The sequence below is a fragment of the Myxine glutinosa genome, chromosome 9, assembly GCF_964187855.1.
Source record: "Myxine glutinosa chromosome 9, kmMyxGlut1.1, whole genome shotgun sequence".
Taxonomy (NCBI): Eukaryota; Metazoa; Chordata; class Myxini; order Myxiniformes; family Myxinidae; genus Myxine; species Myxine glutinosa.
The window spans coordinates 101,750,787-101,767,943 of record NC_136269.1 but is presented as its reverse complement, the minus strand read 5'-3'; the positions used below and the strand labels follow the sequence as shown (position 1 = coordinate 101,767,943).

The 17,157-nt window shown below is 45.0% G+C and overlaps 1 protein-coding gene and 1 long non-coding RNA gene across 2 annotated transcripts in view; one reads left to right on the top strand and one right to left on the bottom strand.

The window, feature by feature from the left end:
- LOC137435159 (uncharacterized) overlaps window positions 1-11,355 on the bottom strand; it is a 29,395-nt gene extending 18,040 nt beyond the window's left edge. Inside the window, exon 1 of the long non-coding RNA XR_010986004.2 lies at window positions 11,227-11,355. This is a non-coding gene — a long non-coding RNA (uncharacterized LOC137435159). The remainder of the gene's footprint in view (window positions 1-11,226) is intronic.
- DSEL (dermatan sulfate epimerase like) lies at window positions 3,470-16,614 on the top strand. The gene is made up of 2 exons (XM_068128688.2): window positions 3,470-4,744; window positions 11,250-16,614. Exons 1-2 carry the CDS (start codon window positions 3,708-3,710, stop codon window positions 13,984-13,986), a joined length of 3,774 nt encoding a protein of 1,257 aa, XP_067984789.2. The 5' UTR covers window positions 3,470-3,707; the 3' UTR covers window positions 13,987-16,614.
- Window positions 16,615-17,157: the final 543 nt, after the last annotated feature.

The following is a 17,157-nucleotide window of genomic DNA, read 5'->3' as shown; positions in this document are numbered from 1 at the left end:
TATATATACATGTATGTATGTATGTGTATATATATATATATATATATATATATATATATATATATATATATATATATATATATATATATATATATATATATATATACATACATATATATATATATATATATATATATACATACATATATATATATATATATATATATATACATATATATATATATATATATATATATATATATATATATATATATATATATATATATATATATATATATATACTGTATATATGTATATATACACTACCGGTCAAAAGTTTTAGAACACCTCAATTTTCCAGTTTTTATTTAAATTTACGCAGTTTAATATCCAGTGAATAACCTGAAACGGTACAAAGGTAAGCAGTAAACTGCTCGAGGTTAAAAAAAAAAGTTTAGGTTAGCAAAAACGGGAAAATAATGTAAATTGCAGTTATATTGTAAAACAAGTACAAAAAGTTTTAACTAAAACAAAAGCCGCATCGATGTTACACAATGCCTAGATGCAGCTGTGCCTATAACGTCGATGTTATAGGCACAGGACATTCCTATTGATTCGATTACTTGATGTTATTTTTGTGCAAAGTGAAAATATATCTCGGCAATTTCCCGTGTGTGGCGACGAATTTTTAATATATCTCGGCATTTTCCCGTCTGTTATTTCAGGCGGTGTATGACTGACCATGCCGCGATTTTAAAAGTATATATCTCGGCAATTTCCCATGTGTGGCGACACGTGAACGAAGCTATGCTCCTCTCTCCACATTATTGTGACGACGTATAAATTAAATATTTCATCGTGACAATTGTCATCAAATGGACGAATTTTTAATATATCTCGGCATTTTCCCGTCTGTTATTTTGGGCGGTGTATGACTGACCATGCCGCGATTTAAACAAAATATATATATCTCGGCATTTTCCCGTCTGTTATTTCGGGCGGTGTATGACTGACCATGCCGCGATTTAAAAAATATATATCTCAATGGACTTGAAGTTACAGGCCTTTGAGAATTCATTTCGTTCTATAAAGGGCAACTTTCATCGGATTTTCTTCCCGTCTTTTTTCAACCGAGTCTAAAACTATGTTAGCGACTGTGAAAAATGAAATGATATATCGAATTTGATTTGAAATAAAACTGTGTGAGAGAGGAAGACACCACGGGCCTACAAAACAGACCTCAAAGCTATGCGAGTTAATAAAATGGTGGATATTTGTTTATATGAAGCCTCTGACAGAATGGGTGGAGCTATGGTTCCCAGAATGGGTGGAGCTTTGAGGTTTTGTCTTCTCTGCAAGAACAAGAACAAGAAGAACAACAACAACAACAGCAGAGGGCACTCTATGACCAGCGTCTGCGACGCGGCTAAAAAAAAAAAAAGGCCTTCTTCAGGGAACAAGTAATGGGTTAGCAACTTACAGCTTTTCTGCAGCAATGTAAGAAAATTCAGCCTTGAAAGTTGATGCAAACAATTCCTACAGGTGTCCCAACCTCTGCTGATTACTTCATTACAAAGCCCCTGTCTGTATAAAGCAGTATTGGAACAGACTGTTATTACACCCGCTGAAGCATTATTTGGACAATATTGCACTGCAGGAAGTAGTATATTGTAAACTGGAGGAAACTCTGACAGGAAGAGGTCTGGCAGACCCAAAGCCACAACAGAATCAGAAGACAAGTTTCTGAGAGTCAACAGCTTGCGTGATAGGCGGCTCACAGGACAGCTGCTTCAAGCACAGATTAACACTGGTCGAAGTAAGCAAGTCTCAGTTTCAACTGTGAAGAGAAGACTTTGAGCTGCAGGTTTGACAGGTCGAGTGGCAGTAAGAAAGCCATTGCTAAGATGGCAAAATAAGAAAAAGATTCTTGCCTGGGCCATGAAGCACCGCCAGTGGACTACTGAAGACTGGAAGAAGGTCTTATAGACCGATGAATCAAAATTTGAAATATTTCGTTCATCACGCAGGGCTTTTGTACGTCGTCGAGTAGGCGAAAGGATGGTTCCTCAGTGTGTGACACCAACTGTCAAACATGGAGGAGGAAGCGTGATGGTCTGGGGCTCTTATGCTGGATCCAGAGTGGCGACTTGCACAGAGTGACTGGCACCCTGCACCAAAAGGGCTACCACAGCATTTTGCAGCGCCATGCAATACCCTCTGGTATACGCCGAGTTGGTCAGGGGTTCATCCTATAGCAAGTTAATGACCCTAAACACACCTCCAGGCTATGTCAAAACTACCTTCGAGGAAAAGAACAAGACAGTCGGCTTCAAATCATGGAATGGCCAGCACAGTCTCCAGACTTAAACCCCATCGAGCTGGTTTGGGATGAACTGGACAGAAGGGTGAAAGCAAAGCAACCTACAAGTGCAACACATTTGTGGGAACTTCTGCAACTGTGTTGGGAAGAACTTCCCGAACAATATTTGATTTCCATTGTAGAAAGAATGCCACGAGTGTGTTCGGCGGTTATATCTGCAAAAGGTGGCTACTTTGCTGAGTCAAAAATTTAAATTAAATTTTGTTAAACAAAATGATTCTATGATTTCTTTTTTATCTCCAATTGTTTATTTGTTCTATGCTTAATTTCAGAGTACTTTGAGACATTAAACTGCGCAAATTTCGATAAAACTGGAAAAATTGAGGTGTTCTAAAACTTTTGACCGGTAGTGTTTATGTGTGTGTAATTTATGCACATGACGTGAGAGCGTCATGTCATGAGGTCAGTGTGCTTCTTTGGTTAAATATATATATATACTGTATATATATGTGGCGGACACGAAAGCACTGACGTGGTGACATCACCCCGCACACCAAGTGGGGATGGGCCACGCCAGGGAGAGAGGCGTGGCCTCACGATATACACGGGGCGCGCAGCCCTGAGCAGCTTAGTGCTGCAGTTTGAGTACTTTGAATAAAGACTCTTTTATGAACCGCGTTGTCCGCTTGCTCCTTGCGTAAGCATTAGCGCGCACAGCATCGCGCTTTATATATATATTTGTGTGTGTGTGTGTGTGTGTGTGTGTATGTGTGTGTGTGTGTGTGTGTGTGTGTGTGTGTGTGTGTGTGTGTGTGTGTGTGTGTGTGTGTGTGTGTGTGTGTGTGTGTGTGTGTGTGTGTGTGTGTGTGTGTGTGTGTGTGTGTGTACATACAACAGTCAGGTTCATGCTCCAAACAAACTTTTGAGGAAACCTACTTTTAAGTAAAATATAAAATATTTCAATGAGGTTGAGTTTCCAAAACTAATTTCGTCATTATGAGTCCAGACAGCTGTCTGAATGCCTGTATATGTATATCACAAAGTGTTGCAAGCTGCGTGAGAGTGACGTCTTCTGAGTCTGTCCGAGCAGGCAAAGTGCGTTAATAGCAGAAGACACGTAAGGCCACGCCCATTGCCATATATTCCCCGCCCCGGCGCGTCTTGGCTCCGCCCCCAGATAAATGCGAATTCAACGACTCGCGCTCGACCGAGCTTTATAACGAGACACCCTCGATTGGTGTGTACTTCGTCTGTCTCTGTTCCAAGAGTCGATCATCTCTCTGTAGTTCTGTACTAGTCACTGTAATTCATATTCCCAATAGAGGATGCAAACTCTCCAAGGTCATCCCACGTGGAGGGATCATGCGAATCCCTATATCGATAGTCTCTGAGGGAGACTAGATGAGGTCGACTCGTGGAGACTTGTTTGAGGTTTCTAGGATAGAGGATGAAATGCGGTCTTGGTTTGTTGCGGACACACCACCTTCATGAGATGGCCCAAAACGTCCCTGGCTTGGAGATGCAGCCACTCGTGATGATTTTCGGCCTAGTTCTCACCGGTTTTCCTTTCTGGAGTGACGGGGACGGTATCACCGCATCGTGGCCACCGGATGAAGACCCGGTCTACCCACGGCTCTTCTTTGATCCGGGCGAGGTGCGTATGCTCCGGCAGAAGGCGTTCACCACGCATTCGCACATCGCCAAGGTCATCCGTGGTGCCGTCAAGACCATGATGTCCAAGGCCAAAGTGTACCTACCTCCTATCGATCACGAGATCTTCACCTCACACTGGAACGAGGTGTACGGAAACAACCTTGGCGCACTCGCCATGTATTGCGTGCTCTTCCCCGACGATCACACGGCCCTGCGATTCACCCTCGAGTACATGGATCGGATGGCCGACTACCCGCACTGGCACGTCCGCGATGCCCCCAACGACGAGGTCCCCGTAGCGCACTCGCTCACCGGCTTCTCTACGGCCTTCGATTTCCTGCATCCGCACCTCGACCCTGAGACGCGCCTCGCGTACCTGGACAAAATCGCGCAGGTGACTGAGGAGATGTACAACTACTCACGCTACCGATCCTGGGGCCTTCACTACATACACAACCACCAAGCCACCAACATGCTTGCGCTGCTCACCGGAGCGCTCGTTGCTAGGGGGCACGCACGCGCCGCCCGTCTCTGGGCAGGTGCGGCACTCAAGGCCATGGAGCGAACGATGATCCTACTTGAACACGTGGTCGACGGATCTCTGGATGAAGGTGTCGCGTACGGTAGTTACACGTCCCGCTCTCTCACGCAGTACATTTTCCTGGCATTGCGACATTTCGGCATCGACCACAGGAACTCCACCTGGCTTTCCGAACACTTCTGGTTCTACTATGCTACCGTGTTGCCCGGATATCAGCGGACGGTGGGCATCGCGGACTCCAACTACAACTGGTTTTATGGTCCCGAGAGTCAGCTCGTATTCCTGGACAGGTAACAGACATAATATTGTGCGACCCATTTTATGACTGCAGGATACTTTTCTCCATAATCTGCAATTTCCATGCACACCGTCTTCTGCACCTTGTTTTGGTGCACCACTCAACCCAGGTTGAAAACGGTGCGGCTCCTACCTGGGTTTCCTGCAGTTCTCCTTCGATATGTATCATCTCCAAATGAAAAGCTCACATCCAACATCTGATCTCCCTCTTCTTTTAACAGCTCCTACCTGGGTTCTCCTGCAGTTTTCCTTCGATAGGTATCATCTCCAAATGAAAAGCTCACATCTCACATCTGATCTCCTTCTTTTAACGGCTCCTACCTGGGTTCTCCTGCAGTTTTCCTTCGATAGGTATCATCTCCAAATGAAAAGCTCACATCTCACATCTGATCTCCCTCTTCTTTTAACGGCTCCTACCTGGGTTCTCCTGCAGTTTTCCTTCGATAGGTATCATCTCCAAATGAAAAGCTCACATCTCACATCTGATCTCCTTCTTTTAACGGCTCCTACCTGGGTTCTCCTGCAGTTTTCCTTCGATAGGTATCATCTCCAAATGAAAAGCTCACATCTCACATCTGATCTCCTTCTTCTTTTAACGGCTCCTACCTGGGTTCTCCTGCAGTTCTCCTTCGATAGGTGTCATCTCCAAATGAAAAGCTCACATCTAACATCTGATCTCCTTCTTCTTTTAACGGCTCCTACCTGGGTTCTCCTGCAGTTCTCCTTTGATAGGTATCATCTCCAAATGAAAAGCCCACATCTAACATCTGATCTCCTCCTTCTTCTTTTAACGGCTCCTACCTGGGTTCTCGTGCAGTTCTCCTTCGTTAGGTATCATCTCCAAATGAAAAGCTCACATCTAACATCTGATGTCCTTCTTTTAACAGCTCCTACCTGGGTTCTCCTGCAGTTCTCCTTCGATAGGTATCATCTCCAAATGAAAAGCTCACATCTAACATCTGATCTCCTTCTTCTTTTAAAACCTGTGTCTTCTCCTTTTCCTACAAGGTGCTTTTAAAAGACGCCAAATAACAACTAGATACCTGCAATCACAAAACGATTGCCAAGGGTAAGCCTCCACTGCCGGGAGAGGTCTACCCTTGGTGATAGCCCACGACTTACCCTTGGCCAGCTATCCAGCGATGGCCATATTTTTTTCTGACCGCCATATTACCTTGACTTTCAACATTTAGGGATATAGAGTGTAAATTAAGAAAACATGTCCCCATCTACAATTTATCCATGAAACCCGACATCATGAATAGCGGAGGAAAATTACTGAAGTTATGATCAAAAATGTGTTTTTAGTTAATTAGGTCAAAATCCGAAAAAAGTAGGTCCAGGACACGAATCAAATACCAGGTGCACAACTTCAGCGCAGGTACACTATTATGATAAAAGAACATCTTGGAAGGCCAAACGGTCTTTGAGATTCCGCATTGGCACAGTTGAGCGATGACAAAAATGCGTTTATTGTGGATGTCAGGCCCGGGGTTCAGGTGAGGTTCAGGTGAGGGCGGACTGAGCAGTAAGTTTTGGAAGAGCTGTAGCGGTTCGCTGTCTCGACCAGGAAAGTCTGATCGGCAACATGTTGATGTGCAACGGTGAAACTACCATCTTACTATAATTCACCAAATGTCTGTCCGTCTGTCTGTCTGTTGTCCGTCTGTTCCCAGGTACCGCAAAAACGGCTGAACCGATCGCAACGAAATTTTGGGTGGGTAATCCTGGGACACCCTGGAGTAAAATAGGCTATATTGTTTTTCCAATTTCCAATTTTTACAATTTTCCAAACACGATGGAATAATATTTACCGATATGAACAGTGATGTGGCTTTTATTGAAATGCTACAAATACTGTTCAGATTTTGATGATTTGTGTGTGATATGATTTAACGGATGTTTATATAAATCGTTTAAAATAGAAAAAACCTTCAATTTCTGATATTTTGCCTTTTCATTTGGGCCTCCCAATTGAAGCCCCACCCGTAGTGCGGGTACCGTTGCAAGTTGATGTTAATGAAGGGATCATCGTAAGTAAACTGAAATAGTGTTCATGGACATATAAGGGAGAAGCTGGTAAGATAGCTTTGAGTTATGAGTGCTTGTGTTTGAGCTGTCCAGGTTCAAATCTCAACTCAGTTAGAAACTGCTACCCTAGTATTTCATATAAAGGGCGACGCACAAAATATTCTGTCCATTGGAAGAATTGTTAACCTGGAGGGACCATCTGCCAACAATGATAGACAGTAAAGATCTGACGGTGTCTTTCACGAAGAGTCGGTTAGTTATCACTGGCACCCAGAACAAATGACAAATTCCTGCCACCATCGGGCAAGCATCATGCCCGGTCAGCCGGTTCATGAAAGATTTGAAGGCCATAATAGTTTTGCTGCATCGTGTCGATGCAAGCAGGTTGAGTTTCTATCCCTAATGCCAATCCCATTTGGATTACAAGGTTCCCACTCTTCTATAGAGTAGTCACCCACCCACCTATCATATAATGAGTGTCACCTATCATAGGCTAAGTTATATTGACGGTACATTGTCATCAGTCTCCTTAAGGAGTCCTAGGTTGTTGTGCTTCCGTGTAATACTACTACATTCGTTATTGTAATGTTCCGTGCATTAAACGTTTGGATTATTGATCAAAAATAATATTTGGTTTCACCAAACTCTCCTCCTATGGTATCCATGGAAATCTCCACGCATGCCTTGCGGACTTCCTCTCTAGTCGTAGTCAACGTGTGGCCCTGAATGGATTTCTCTCATCTCCTCTTCCTGTTCAGGCTGGAGTTCCCCAAGGCAGTGTTCTGGGCCCTGTGCTTTTTCTGGTCTTCATCAATGATCTCTCCTGGTGTTGGTGTTGGTCTAGCGGCTAGGGTGCCAGCTTAGGATCCAAGGATCCTGGGTTCGAATCCCGGTCGATCGCTGAATTAACGCCAGGGGGGTTGACTCAGCCTGTCATCCTTCCGAGGTCAGCTAATTGAGTACCAGTTCACTGGTAATTCCCTGCTTGTCGTAAAAGGCGACAAAAAGGGTTGGCGGCAGGAAGGGCATCCGGCCGTAAAACATTGCTTCAAAAAGGGGACCAAAAAAAACAACAACCACGGTCCCCGAAAAAGGCCAACCCCTGCTTTGCGGGGAAAAATGGCCTCTAAACGGTGGTTGGTTTTAACAATGATCTCTCCGACTCTCTAGAAAATCCACTCTATCTCTTTGATGATGACTCCACTCTCTGCCGCTCCATTCCTCATCCCTCAGATCGGCAGTCTGCAGCCTGCTCACTCTCTGCAGACCTGGACAAAACCACAGACTGGTCAAACAAGTGGAACATGTCATTCAATCCTGACAAATCTCACACTCTTACTGTCTCCGCTCCTACCTGGGCTCCTACCATGTCTCTCCCGACTGGAAAACCCTCCCATCTACTTTCTCAACAATCCTCTCCAAGAAGTTCTGTCGCTCAAGCTTTGGGTCTCACTATCTGCCATGATCTTTCTTGGGAAAACCACATTTCCAAGCTGGCCTCCAAAGCCAGTCGCCGACTGGGCATCCTCCGTCGTGCGAAGTCCTTCCTTGGCACACCTGAGCTCCTAACCACATACAAGGCTCTCATCCGCAGCTCAATGGAATACTGTTCCCCCCTCTGGGCCGGTGCTCCTGCCTCACACCTAGCTCGGCTTCATGCTGTTGAAACCAAAGCTTTCAGAATCATTGGAATCTCCTGCGATGAAGTTAACTCTGAGGGCCTTTCACTCACTCACCACAGGCAGGTTGGTGGTCTTTCTGTCTTCTACCGACTCCTCTCCGGCCTTGCTCCCCCAGCTCTCTCTGTGCTCTGTCCCCCAAATATTCCTTCAGGTCGCACAAGATCTGCCAGCAACCCTCTTATGGTTAAACTACCAAAATCTAGGCTCTCTGCCCACCTTCAGTCTTTCATTCCCCTTTTCTCCTGCCTGAAGAACAAACTCCCCCACTCCCTTCAATCCCACTCCTCCCTCCAGGTCTTTAAAACACCTGTTCACCACCATCTCTTATCTTCGCCCATCCAAAACCTTGATCTTTTCTACCCCCGCTAATTCACCCTAGATCCACTTTTTTGAAATACCGACTTCTTTCCTGGAAGTCCTAGCTGTGTCCATATGTTTTATACCTCTCCCACTTCCCCCCAAGCCCTCTCCCTCCCACAGTTCCCTCGATGTCCCTGCTCTCAAATGTTGTGTTTGTGTCCTTCCCCCTCTCTCCCCATCTTGTCTACCACTCCCCTTATTTTGTGTTTTTTGTGTCGGTTTGACTTTTTGTGTGATTAATGTTCGCTCTTTCATGAGCCTCGATCTTGTATACAAATATATATATATATATATTGGTTGTCCCTCAGAATTGTCACAAGCCTGCGTGGGCCCTAGGTATAGGGTAAAACTACAGTAGGGTAAGAGTTGCATGTTCAGGACAGCACTTTCTCTTTGTCTGTTGGCATCTCGATGTAAGTTTTTTTTCTATCTTTTTTACCTTTGTCTTCAATGTTTTGTATTTGCCACTCTTGTTTAAAGATTCGATATTTTCATGATTCCCAAGCCTCTTAATACACCAGTCCACTTAGTAATTGAATTAAATTGTATAGTGTATACAGTACCAGCAGGGGTACCCTGCGTTGCCTGGTGCTGCTGTTCTAATCCTGTTGACATTTTGAAGAAATGAAATTATTTATTTTTTTCTTCTTCTTCTTTTTGTGGGGCCTAAAACACCTCCCTAAGGAATGGTGCCAGGGATCTTTTAATAATACCTTTCACATAGCTACAAAGGCTTCAGCACCATAGGGCGATTTAAAACATTCTAACATAAAAAAAAAAAATTCAAATAAGTTTTTGAAAGTTTGACGAAGATCCGTTCGGCCATCTCTGAGAAACATGGCGCCACACACACCAACACACAGACACACAAACGGCGCTCTTACAGCATAGATTGTGGGTAAAGTATATGAATGGTATTCTTGCTTCTTCATCAGTATAAGATCTATATTGTGTATGTGGCTGGGAATGTGGGGAGGGGTGCAAGCTGGGACAATAACCACACATGTGTTTATAGTGGGGCGGCTTAGCCCAAATATTCAAAAGAATTGTGCATTTTGTGATACAAGCACCAAATTTGGCACAAATGTACATTAATATGTTGCGAACATTTTCAGATATTGGGCCACTTGAAATTCCGTAATTTTTTTTTTCAAATTTTTTCAAATTTCGTAATTTCAAATTTTTCGGGTGACACCGTCACAATTTCGGTCTTCGAGGCCGGCCGATAGGCAAAGTGTGACCGGAAGGGACGAGGTTCTCCTGACCACGTGGCCCTCGATCTGGGAAGCGAGAGGCGTTCCATTAGTGGACGCGCCCCTCACGCCCGACTTTTGGGCGGCCCCGGCAAGCCGTTTGTTTTGACGTTCCGTGACAGGCCCCGCACCCCCACCTCCGGGCCGACCGGAAGCTTGTGCTGAGTACATCATACCTGAACAACTCGGTGAGGCAGAACACAGCAGTGCACACCAGGGTGACCCCTTCAGTGCATAAACCAATTAACCTGTCCACTGCAGGGCATATAGAAATGAAGTTATTTTCTGCATATAATAATAATATAAGTTCAGTTCTATATAACAATTTCTGTTATCACCACTACCACTACAACTACCACTACTACAAGCTTTGTCTGGAATTTTGTGGACTAACAGACAAACAGACATACAGACAAGCTGGGATCAAAACATTACCTCCTTCCACCATTGAGTGTAGAGGTAAACATCATGGAAATTATATCATGCCCTAGATTTAATTCATGCTTACCCGTGTATTTGCTTCACTGGTTCACAAGGTCTTTTGCATACATGTAATTCAGACTCTCGTCTTCATTGCTGACCACACAATGTTCGCAACATATTAATGTACATTTGTGCCAAATTTGGTGCTTGTATCACAAAATGCACAATTCTTTTGAATATTTGGGCTAAGCCGCCCCACTATATCGGCCGGCCTCGAAGACCGAAATTGTGACGGTGTCACCCGAAAAATTTGAAATTACGAAATTTAAAAAAATTAAAAAAAAAAAATTGCGGAATTTCAAGTGGCCCAATATCTGAAAATGTTCGCAACATATTAATGTACATTTGTGCCAAATTTGGTGCTTGTATCACAAAATGCACAATTCTTTTGAATATTTGGGCTAAGCCGCCCCACTATATCGGCTGGCCTCGAAGACCGAAATTGTGACGGTGTCACCCGAAAAATTTGAAATTACGAAATTTGAAAAAATTTGAAAAAAAAAATTACGGAATTTCAAGTGGCCCAATATCTGAAAATGTTCGCAACATATTAATGTACATTTGTGCCAAATTTGGTGCTTGTATCACAAAATGCACAACAGGTTTGCTATGCTGCTACACTATTAGGTGAACTAGTGGAAAAGATAGTGTCAATTTTTTTCTTACCTCAACCTCATTTTGTGGGGCAGGTTTGTGCTTCAGAATGGCAGTGGGAACTGGCTCGCCCTTCAGATCCGCCAAAACCGACCGCACGGTGGACCCATGGAGCATTCATCCGCACATCGTTGGTGTACCCTGCACACTGAATACATCTGGTATGATGCACAACTTCAACCCCGACCTCCGGCAGGACACGGCGTGCCACACGTGCACTTGTTCACCGACTGGGGGGTGGTCACATATGGTGGTGGGTTACCCAAGGGAGTTGGGAACACATTTGTTTCTTTCAAGTCGGGCAAGTTAGGTGGGCGTGCGGTGTTTGATATAGTGCATCAGGGAAATTATCTACCATGGATCAATGGCTGGAAGAGTTTTAACCCGGGCCATGAGCATCCAGACCACAATTCGTTCACTTTCGCGCCCAATGGACATGTACTCGTGTCTGAGGCTCTTTATGGACCCAAGCTTACTCATCTGAACAACGTGCTCACCTTTGCTCCAACTCCACAAAATGGATGTAATGTGCCGTGGGAAGGCCAATTGGGAGAGTGTGGACAGTGGCTTCATTGGTTAAGCAGTGATGTCGGAGAAATGGCAGGCGAGATTGTCTCGGTCTCACAACATGGAAAGCTGATGTTCGTGAGTGGTGAGGCAGTTGGTGCGTATGCCCCGCACCTTGGTCTGCGCAGTGTTTACCGTAGCCTGATGCTCCTCAATCCTGAAACCCTACTCGTGCTGGATCATGTGGAGCGCATTCCAGGTTCTCCCGTGCAAACCGCAAGTGCTTTCTTCCACAACTTGGATATGACGTACCCCTTAACATCATTCTTAAGAGATGATGGTTACAATGGGGCCATGATGGATGTGTCTGGAGAACTATATGGGATGTTCTCTTTCACCCCACATGGTCGGAAGCCAAATTTGACCATTCAACGCTTTGAGCAGACTGCAGAATTCAAAAAACGTTGGACACAATTTGCAAATATCACATTTGAACTGAAGGAGAGCAGCACTCGCATGGCCTACGTGTTCTTCGGTCCACAGGTACACATTGGACATTGTGTTTTTCAGGAGGTGAGTAAAAATGGCGTACGCATCTCGCTTGAAATCAATGGGACTGCATTACAGGTGTCCATCTCCACTGCACATCAGGACCCAAGTGCCCGCTTTAATTTTCTTGGTTTTGGAGGCCATGCTCTGCTTCAAGATGCACAACAAGTGACGCGATTCGGTCTGGACTCCTCACCACTTCAGGATGGTCACAAAATGAACGGCAATGATTCGCTGTACCTACTTGGCATGAGTGCCAGTGTTATGGTGGGTTTATCCATGGGCACAGCATTAGTTCTACTTGCCATATGCTGCAAATTCCACCTGTCATTCCAGCAGCTTGTTCACTTTGCACTGCTTGGTGCCACTATGGTGTGGGTAGTTGAACTGATTGCATTATGGCTGGCATGCTCACGCCCACTCTGTGGCCTCATTTGGGATGCTCCACACGCCTTGTTGCCAGCAGGACAATCGCATACACAGGGACCTGATGGAGAAGCAGGGATTAAAGGTGCTAAAGGAATTCCTGGAACTCTTCCAACAGTTGTGATCACTTCTTTGCCTGTCTCTGGTGCCGAGCTCCTCAAACACCTTTTTGTTGCTAGCACTGACCTTGCATACATAAGTCCATCGGCAAGACTGCTAATCCCATCCATTGTCCCTGGTTTGCCTGCTCCTTTCATCGATGCTTGCGAGTGGTCACTGGCCAATGCACACTCGGGCCGCTTCCCACAGCTCCAGAGCTGGCTCCAGTCGTTATTGCAAGCTCCGCAGCGGCACCTCTTAAAGGCGCTGCCACAAACCGGAAGGCCCAGAGCTGGGAAAGACAGGAGAAGGCTTGCAGTGTATTTTCCTGCACGTGTTCCACCAATATCGCACAAGCTTAGTAAGAAAGGGGCGCATGAGACTTTTAACGCTGTCCACATAAGTGACAAAAGCAGCAACAGCAGCAAAGTATTTGAAAGTAAGAGCAGTAGCAGAAAAAAGAGAGGCAGGAATGAAGGTAGAGCAAACGCTCGTGGTTCAGTTTATATAAGGGCACTACAAGCACATTTTGCAAAATTCCCAAACTCTCGTGTGGCGTTGAGCCTCTGGAGTGGCAGCTGGACCCACAAGTTGCCCTTTGTGCGAGGCGTGGTAGGCTCGGGCACACGCGCTGTACTTGTGGTGCGGGACCCACGGGCCTGGGTGCATGCTTTGCTGTATGGCAAAAAGCCAAATGTGTACACACGACTTCAACTTTCACGACACCTACAGCAGCTGTTCCAGGAGGCCGGCACGGGACGGGAGCGCTGCACGATCGGCAACGGGTATGCATTCGAGTACGAGGCATTGCGGCATCAGGTGTCTGAGGCGGATACATCTCCCGTTTCCCTTCTCGCACACCTGTGGTTCGCCAACACAGCCGCAGCCCTCCGTACAAGTCACCAGTTGTCTTCCCGGAACTTCCTCCTGTTGCGTTTTGAAGACTTAGTCGACCAACCACATGAAACTGCTGAACGACTCTTTCAGTACTTTGGCCTCCCACTGCCTCCTGCTGCGCTCAACCAATTGTTGCTGGCAACATGGAGCCGCGCGTTTCCTCTGCCATACGAAGCAGTCTCAGCTAGGGTTGCGGCAAGTATGTGGAAAGAAAGGATGCCTCGTCAGGATATCCAGATGGTGGAGGACATATGCTTGATGCTGATGAACCAACTCGGTTATGGCAAGTTCTAGAAGAAAAACCCCCTTTAGAGGCCATTTTTCCCCTTTGGCCTTTTTTGGGCACCTTGGTCCCCTTTTTGAAGCAATGTTTTACAGCCGGATGCCCTTTATGCCGCCAACCCTGTTAGTCGCTTCTTGAAAACACACAGGGAATTACCAGTGAGCTGCTGCTCAATTTGCCGACCTCGGAGGGATGACAGGCCGAGTCAACCCCCCCTGGTGTTAATTCAGCGATCGACCAGGATTCGAACCCAGGATCCTAGGATCCCAAGCTGGCACCCGAACCGCTAAGCCAGGATTCGAACCCAGGATCCAAAGCCGGCACCCTAACCGCTAAGCCAACACCAGGCTCATGGAGTTATGGCATGTTCATGGAGTGAATATTCACCTCTGTGTTGGTGCAAATGCCATCTCATAGGATTGAAAAGTCAAAGTTGGTTCTTCAACTGCTTTGTTTCTATTGGTGCTAAAAGAAGCCACAATAGTTGTAAACCACGTGGTAAAAGCTCCTGTGGAGTGTTGTGTTATATTGTATAATAATAATAAATAAATGTATATAATGAATTCCCTTACAATGTGGAACTTCAAAGCAGGAGGAAGCCATCAGGCAGATCAAAGCCTGTGCTATGATTGCTAAATTATGGTTGTTTGTCCGTGCTCTGTCCTTTCTAAATGCTGAGCATCAAACAAGGAAGCAGCACATACCATTTTTTAAGTCTTTGACTCAGCCAGGGGTTGAACTGCCAACCTCCCAGACTAATCAGAGCAGATGCTCCAACCATTGCACCTCGTTTGGTTAAATTTGTAACCATGCATTTTTCCGGAGCTAGTTACAGCAGACGTGGAAGAAATATCAAACTCATCATGGTTGTAAATCGTAATAAGAGACTATTCTACTTATTAGGGCCTGGGCCCCTACCGTGCCGTTGAATTAACACCATGTGGGTTGACTCAGCCTGTCATCCTTCCGAGGTTGGCAAAATGAGTACCGGATTACTGTAAAAGGGGGCACTGCATCAGGGGCACAGTGGCACTTCCAGAAATGATGCAACCAGCAGCCACGGGCTGCACACGAAATGAAAGTCAAATTGGGTAGGTTCATTGAGGGTTTTAACATCACAAAAAAAAAGAGTTGATCTCTGCATGAGAATCTGTCCAACAGGTTATGCAAAGGTGGCATGCTCACCTTTGAGCTGTCTAGTCGCGGTTCGATTCTCAACTCACCTACGAATTGCCATATTGGTGACTTGCAGGCTGGGCCCAGACGAGCATTAAGCTGGATGTCCCATCTGCTAGCAGCAAATTATGGACGGAAAAAGTCTCACGGTGTCTTTCACAAAGTTCCTGCCCATATGACCGATGGGAAGGCAAATGCAAACCACCCAGTGCAATCCTCAGCATGACACTACTTTGCACTGAACCCTCCATAATTGGCCAGAGCACCCGAGACAGTTGGCATGGTAATTGATCCCTGCACAAGGACTATGACGTCATTAACTAGTGACTCCATACCACAGGCACTGCATCTTAAATGCACTAAATATCATTACCTTTTAGTATTTATGATGATTAGTTAATCAATGTTCAAATTCCTAATTGTAACTTACATTTGTATGGCAGTGATTGTACACACTGAGCATTTTCATATTAAGAATAGTTCTATATGATATGTTGTGTTTCTGTGAAACATACTGATACCGTACTCGCACTGTGGTGGTCCAGCAAACGAGATCATGTGATCTCGTCGTTCGTATTTGTGATTAACAATGATGGCATATCCTACATTTAAAGGAGTTTATATGGATTTGAACAATAACACAGCATATTTGAGATGCAACACTAAAGGCATCAGAATTTTTACCAATTTGACTGGTTTTCTCCAGACATGACGCTTAGAATTGAGGCCAAACAGTTCAATCTTGGTTTCATCAGACCACAGAATCTTGCTTCTCACAGTCTGAGAGTCCTTTAGGTGCTTTTTTGCAAACTCCAAGCGGGCTTTCATGTGTCTTTCACTGAGGAGAGGCTTCCGTCTGGCCACTCTGCCATAAAGCCCAGATCGGTGGAATGTTGCAGTGATGGTTGTCCTTCTGGAGGTTTCTCCCATCTCCACACAGGATCTCTGGAGCTCAGCCATAGTGACCATCGGGTTCTTGGTCACCTCTCTTACCAAGGCCCTTCTCCCCCAATTGCTCAGTTTGGCCGGGCGGCCAGCTCTACGAAGTCCTGGTTGTTCCAAACTTCTTCCATTTAAGAATTATGGAGGCCACTGTGCTCTTGGGAACCTTCAATGCAGCAGAAATTTTTTTGTAGGCTTCCCCAGATCTGTGCCTCGACACAATCCTGTCTCTGAGCTCTGCAGGCAGTTCCTTCTACCTCATGGCTTGGTTTAAGCTCTGATATGCATTGTCAGCTGTGAGACCTTATATAGACAGGTGTGTGCCTTTCCAAATCATGTCCAATCAATTGAATTTACCACAGGTGGACTCCAATCAAGGTGTAGAAACATCTCAAAGATGATCAAGAGAAATGGGAGGCACCTGAGCTAAATTTCAAGTGTCATAGCAAAGGGTATGAATACTTATGTCAATGTGATATTTCAGTTTTTCGTTTTTAATAAATTTGCAAAACTTTCTAAAATCCTGTTTTCTCTTTGTCATTATGGGGTATTGAGTGTAGATTGATGAGGGAAAAAATGAATTTTAACGATTTCAGCATAAGGCTGCAACATAACAAAATGTGAAAAAAGTGAAGGGGTCTGAATACTTTCTGAATGCGCTGTAGCACCAATCCAACAGTTTAGATTTGGGTCGCGAATCAATTCCAGGCAATACAGTTCAAAGGCAAGTGTACTACCTCTGCACCATCAGGGTAGACAACCGTATCAATTTGTGGTCAATGTTTGCTTATTCCCTTCCATTTTACCGTCAGAATGTTAACTTTAATTACCCTCATTTAAGTCTGCCATTAAGTTCAGAAAAAAGTACTTCTCACAAGTTTTGTCATTCAAAACTTTTTTCTACATGACAGGCACTGTGATTTCATTTTCATTGGTAATATGGTAAGTCAGACCACCAATCGGTTTCATGCTTGTGCAGGCTTTTGTATCAAGTAAATTTGAAACTTGCCACTGTAATGAGTGACCGTGAGATTGTCAGAAGAGCATGAGAAAGTAAACATGAA

What these genes read in the sequence shown, in the direction of transcription:
- DSEL (XM_068128688.2), top strand. Translation starts at nt 3,708, where the DNA reads ATGAAATGCGGTCTTGGTTTGTTGCGGACACACCACCTTCATGAGATG. An exon ending in CAGCTCGTATTCCTGGACAG is followed by an intron (nt 4,745 to 11,249) that starts GTAACAGACATA and finishes TTTGTGGGGCAG; the next exon opens with GTTTGTGCTTCAGAATGGCA.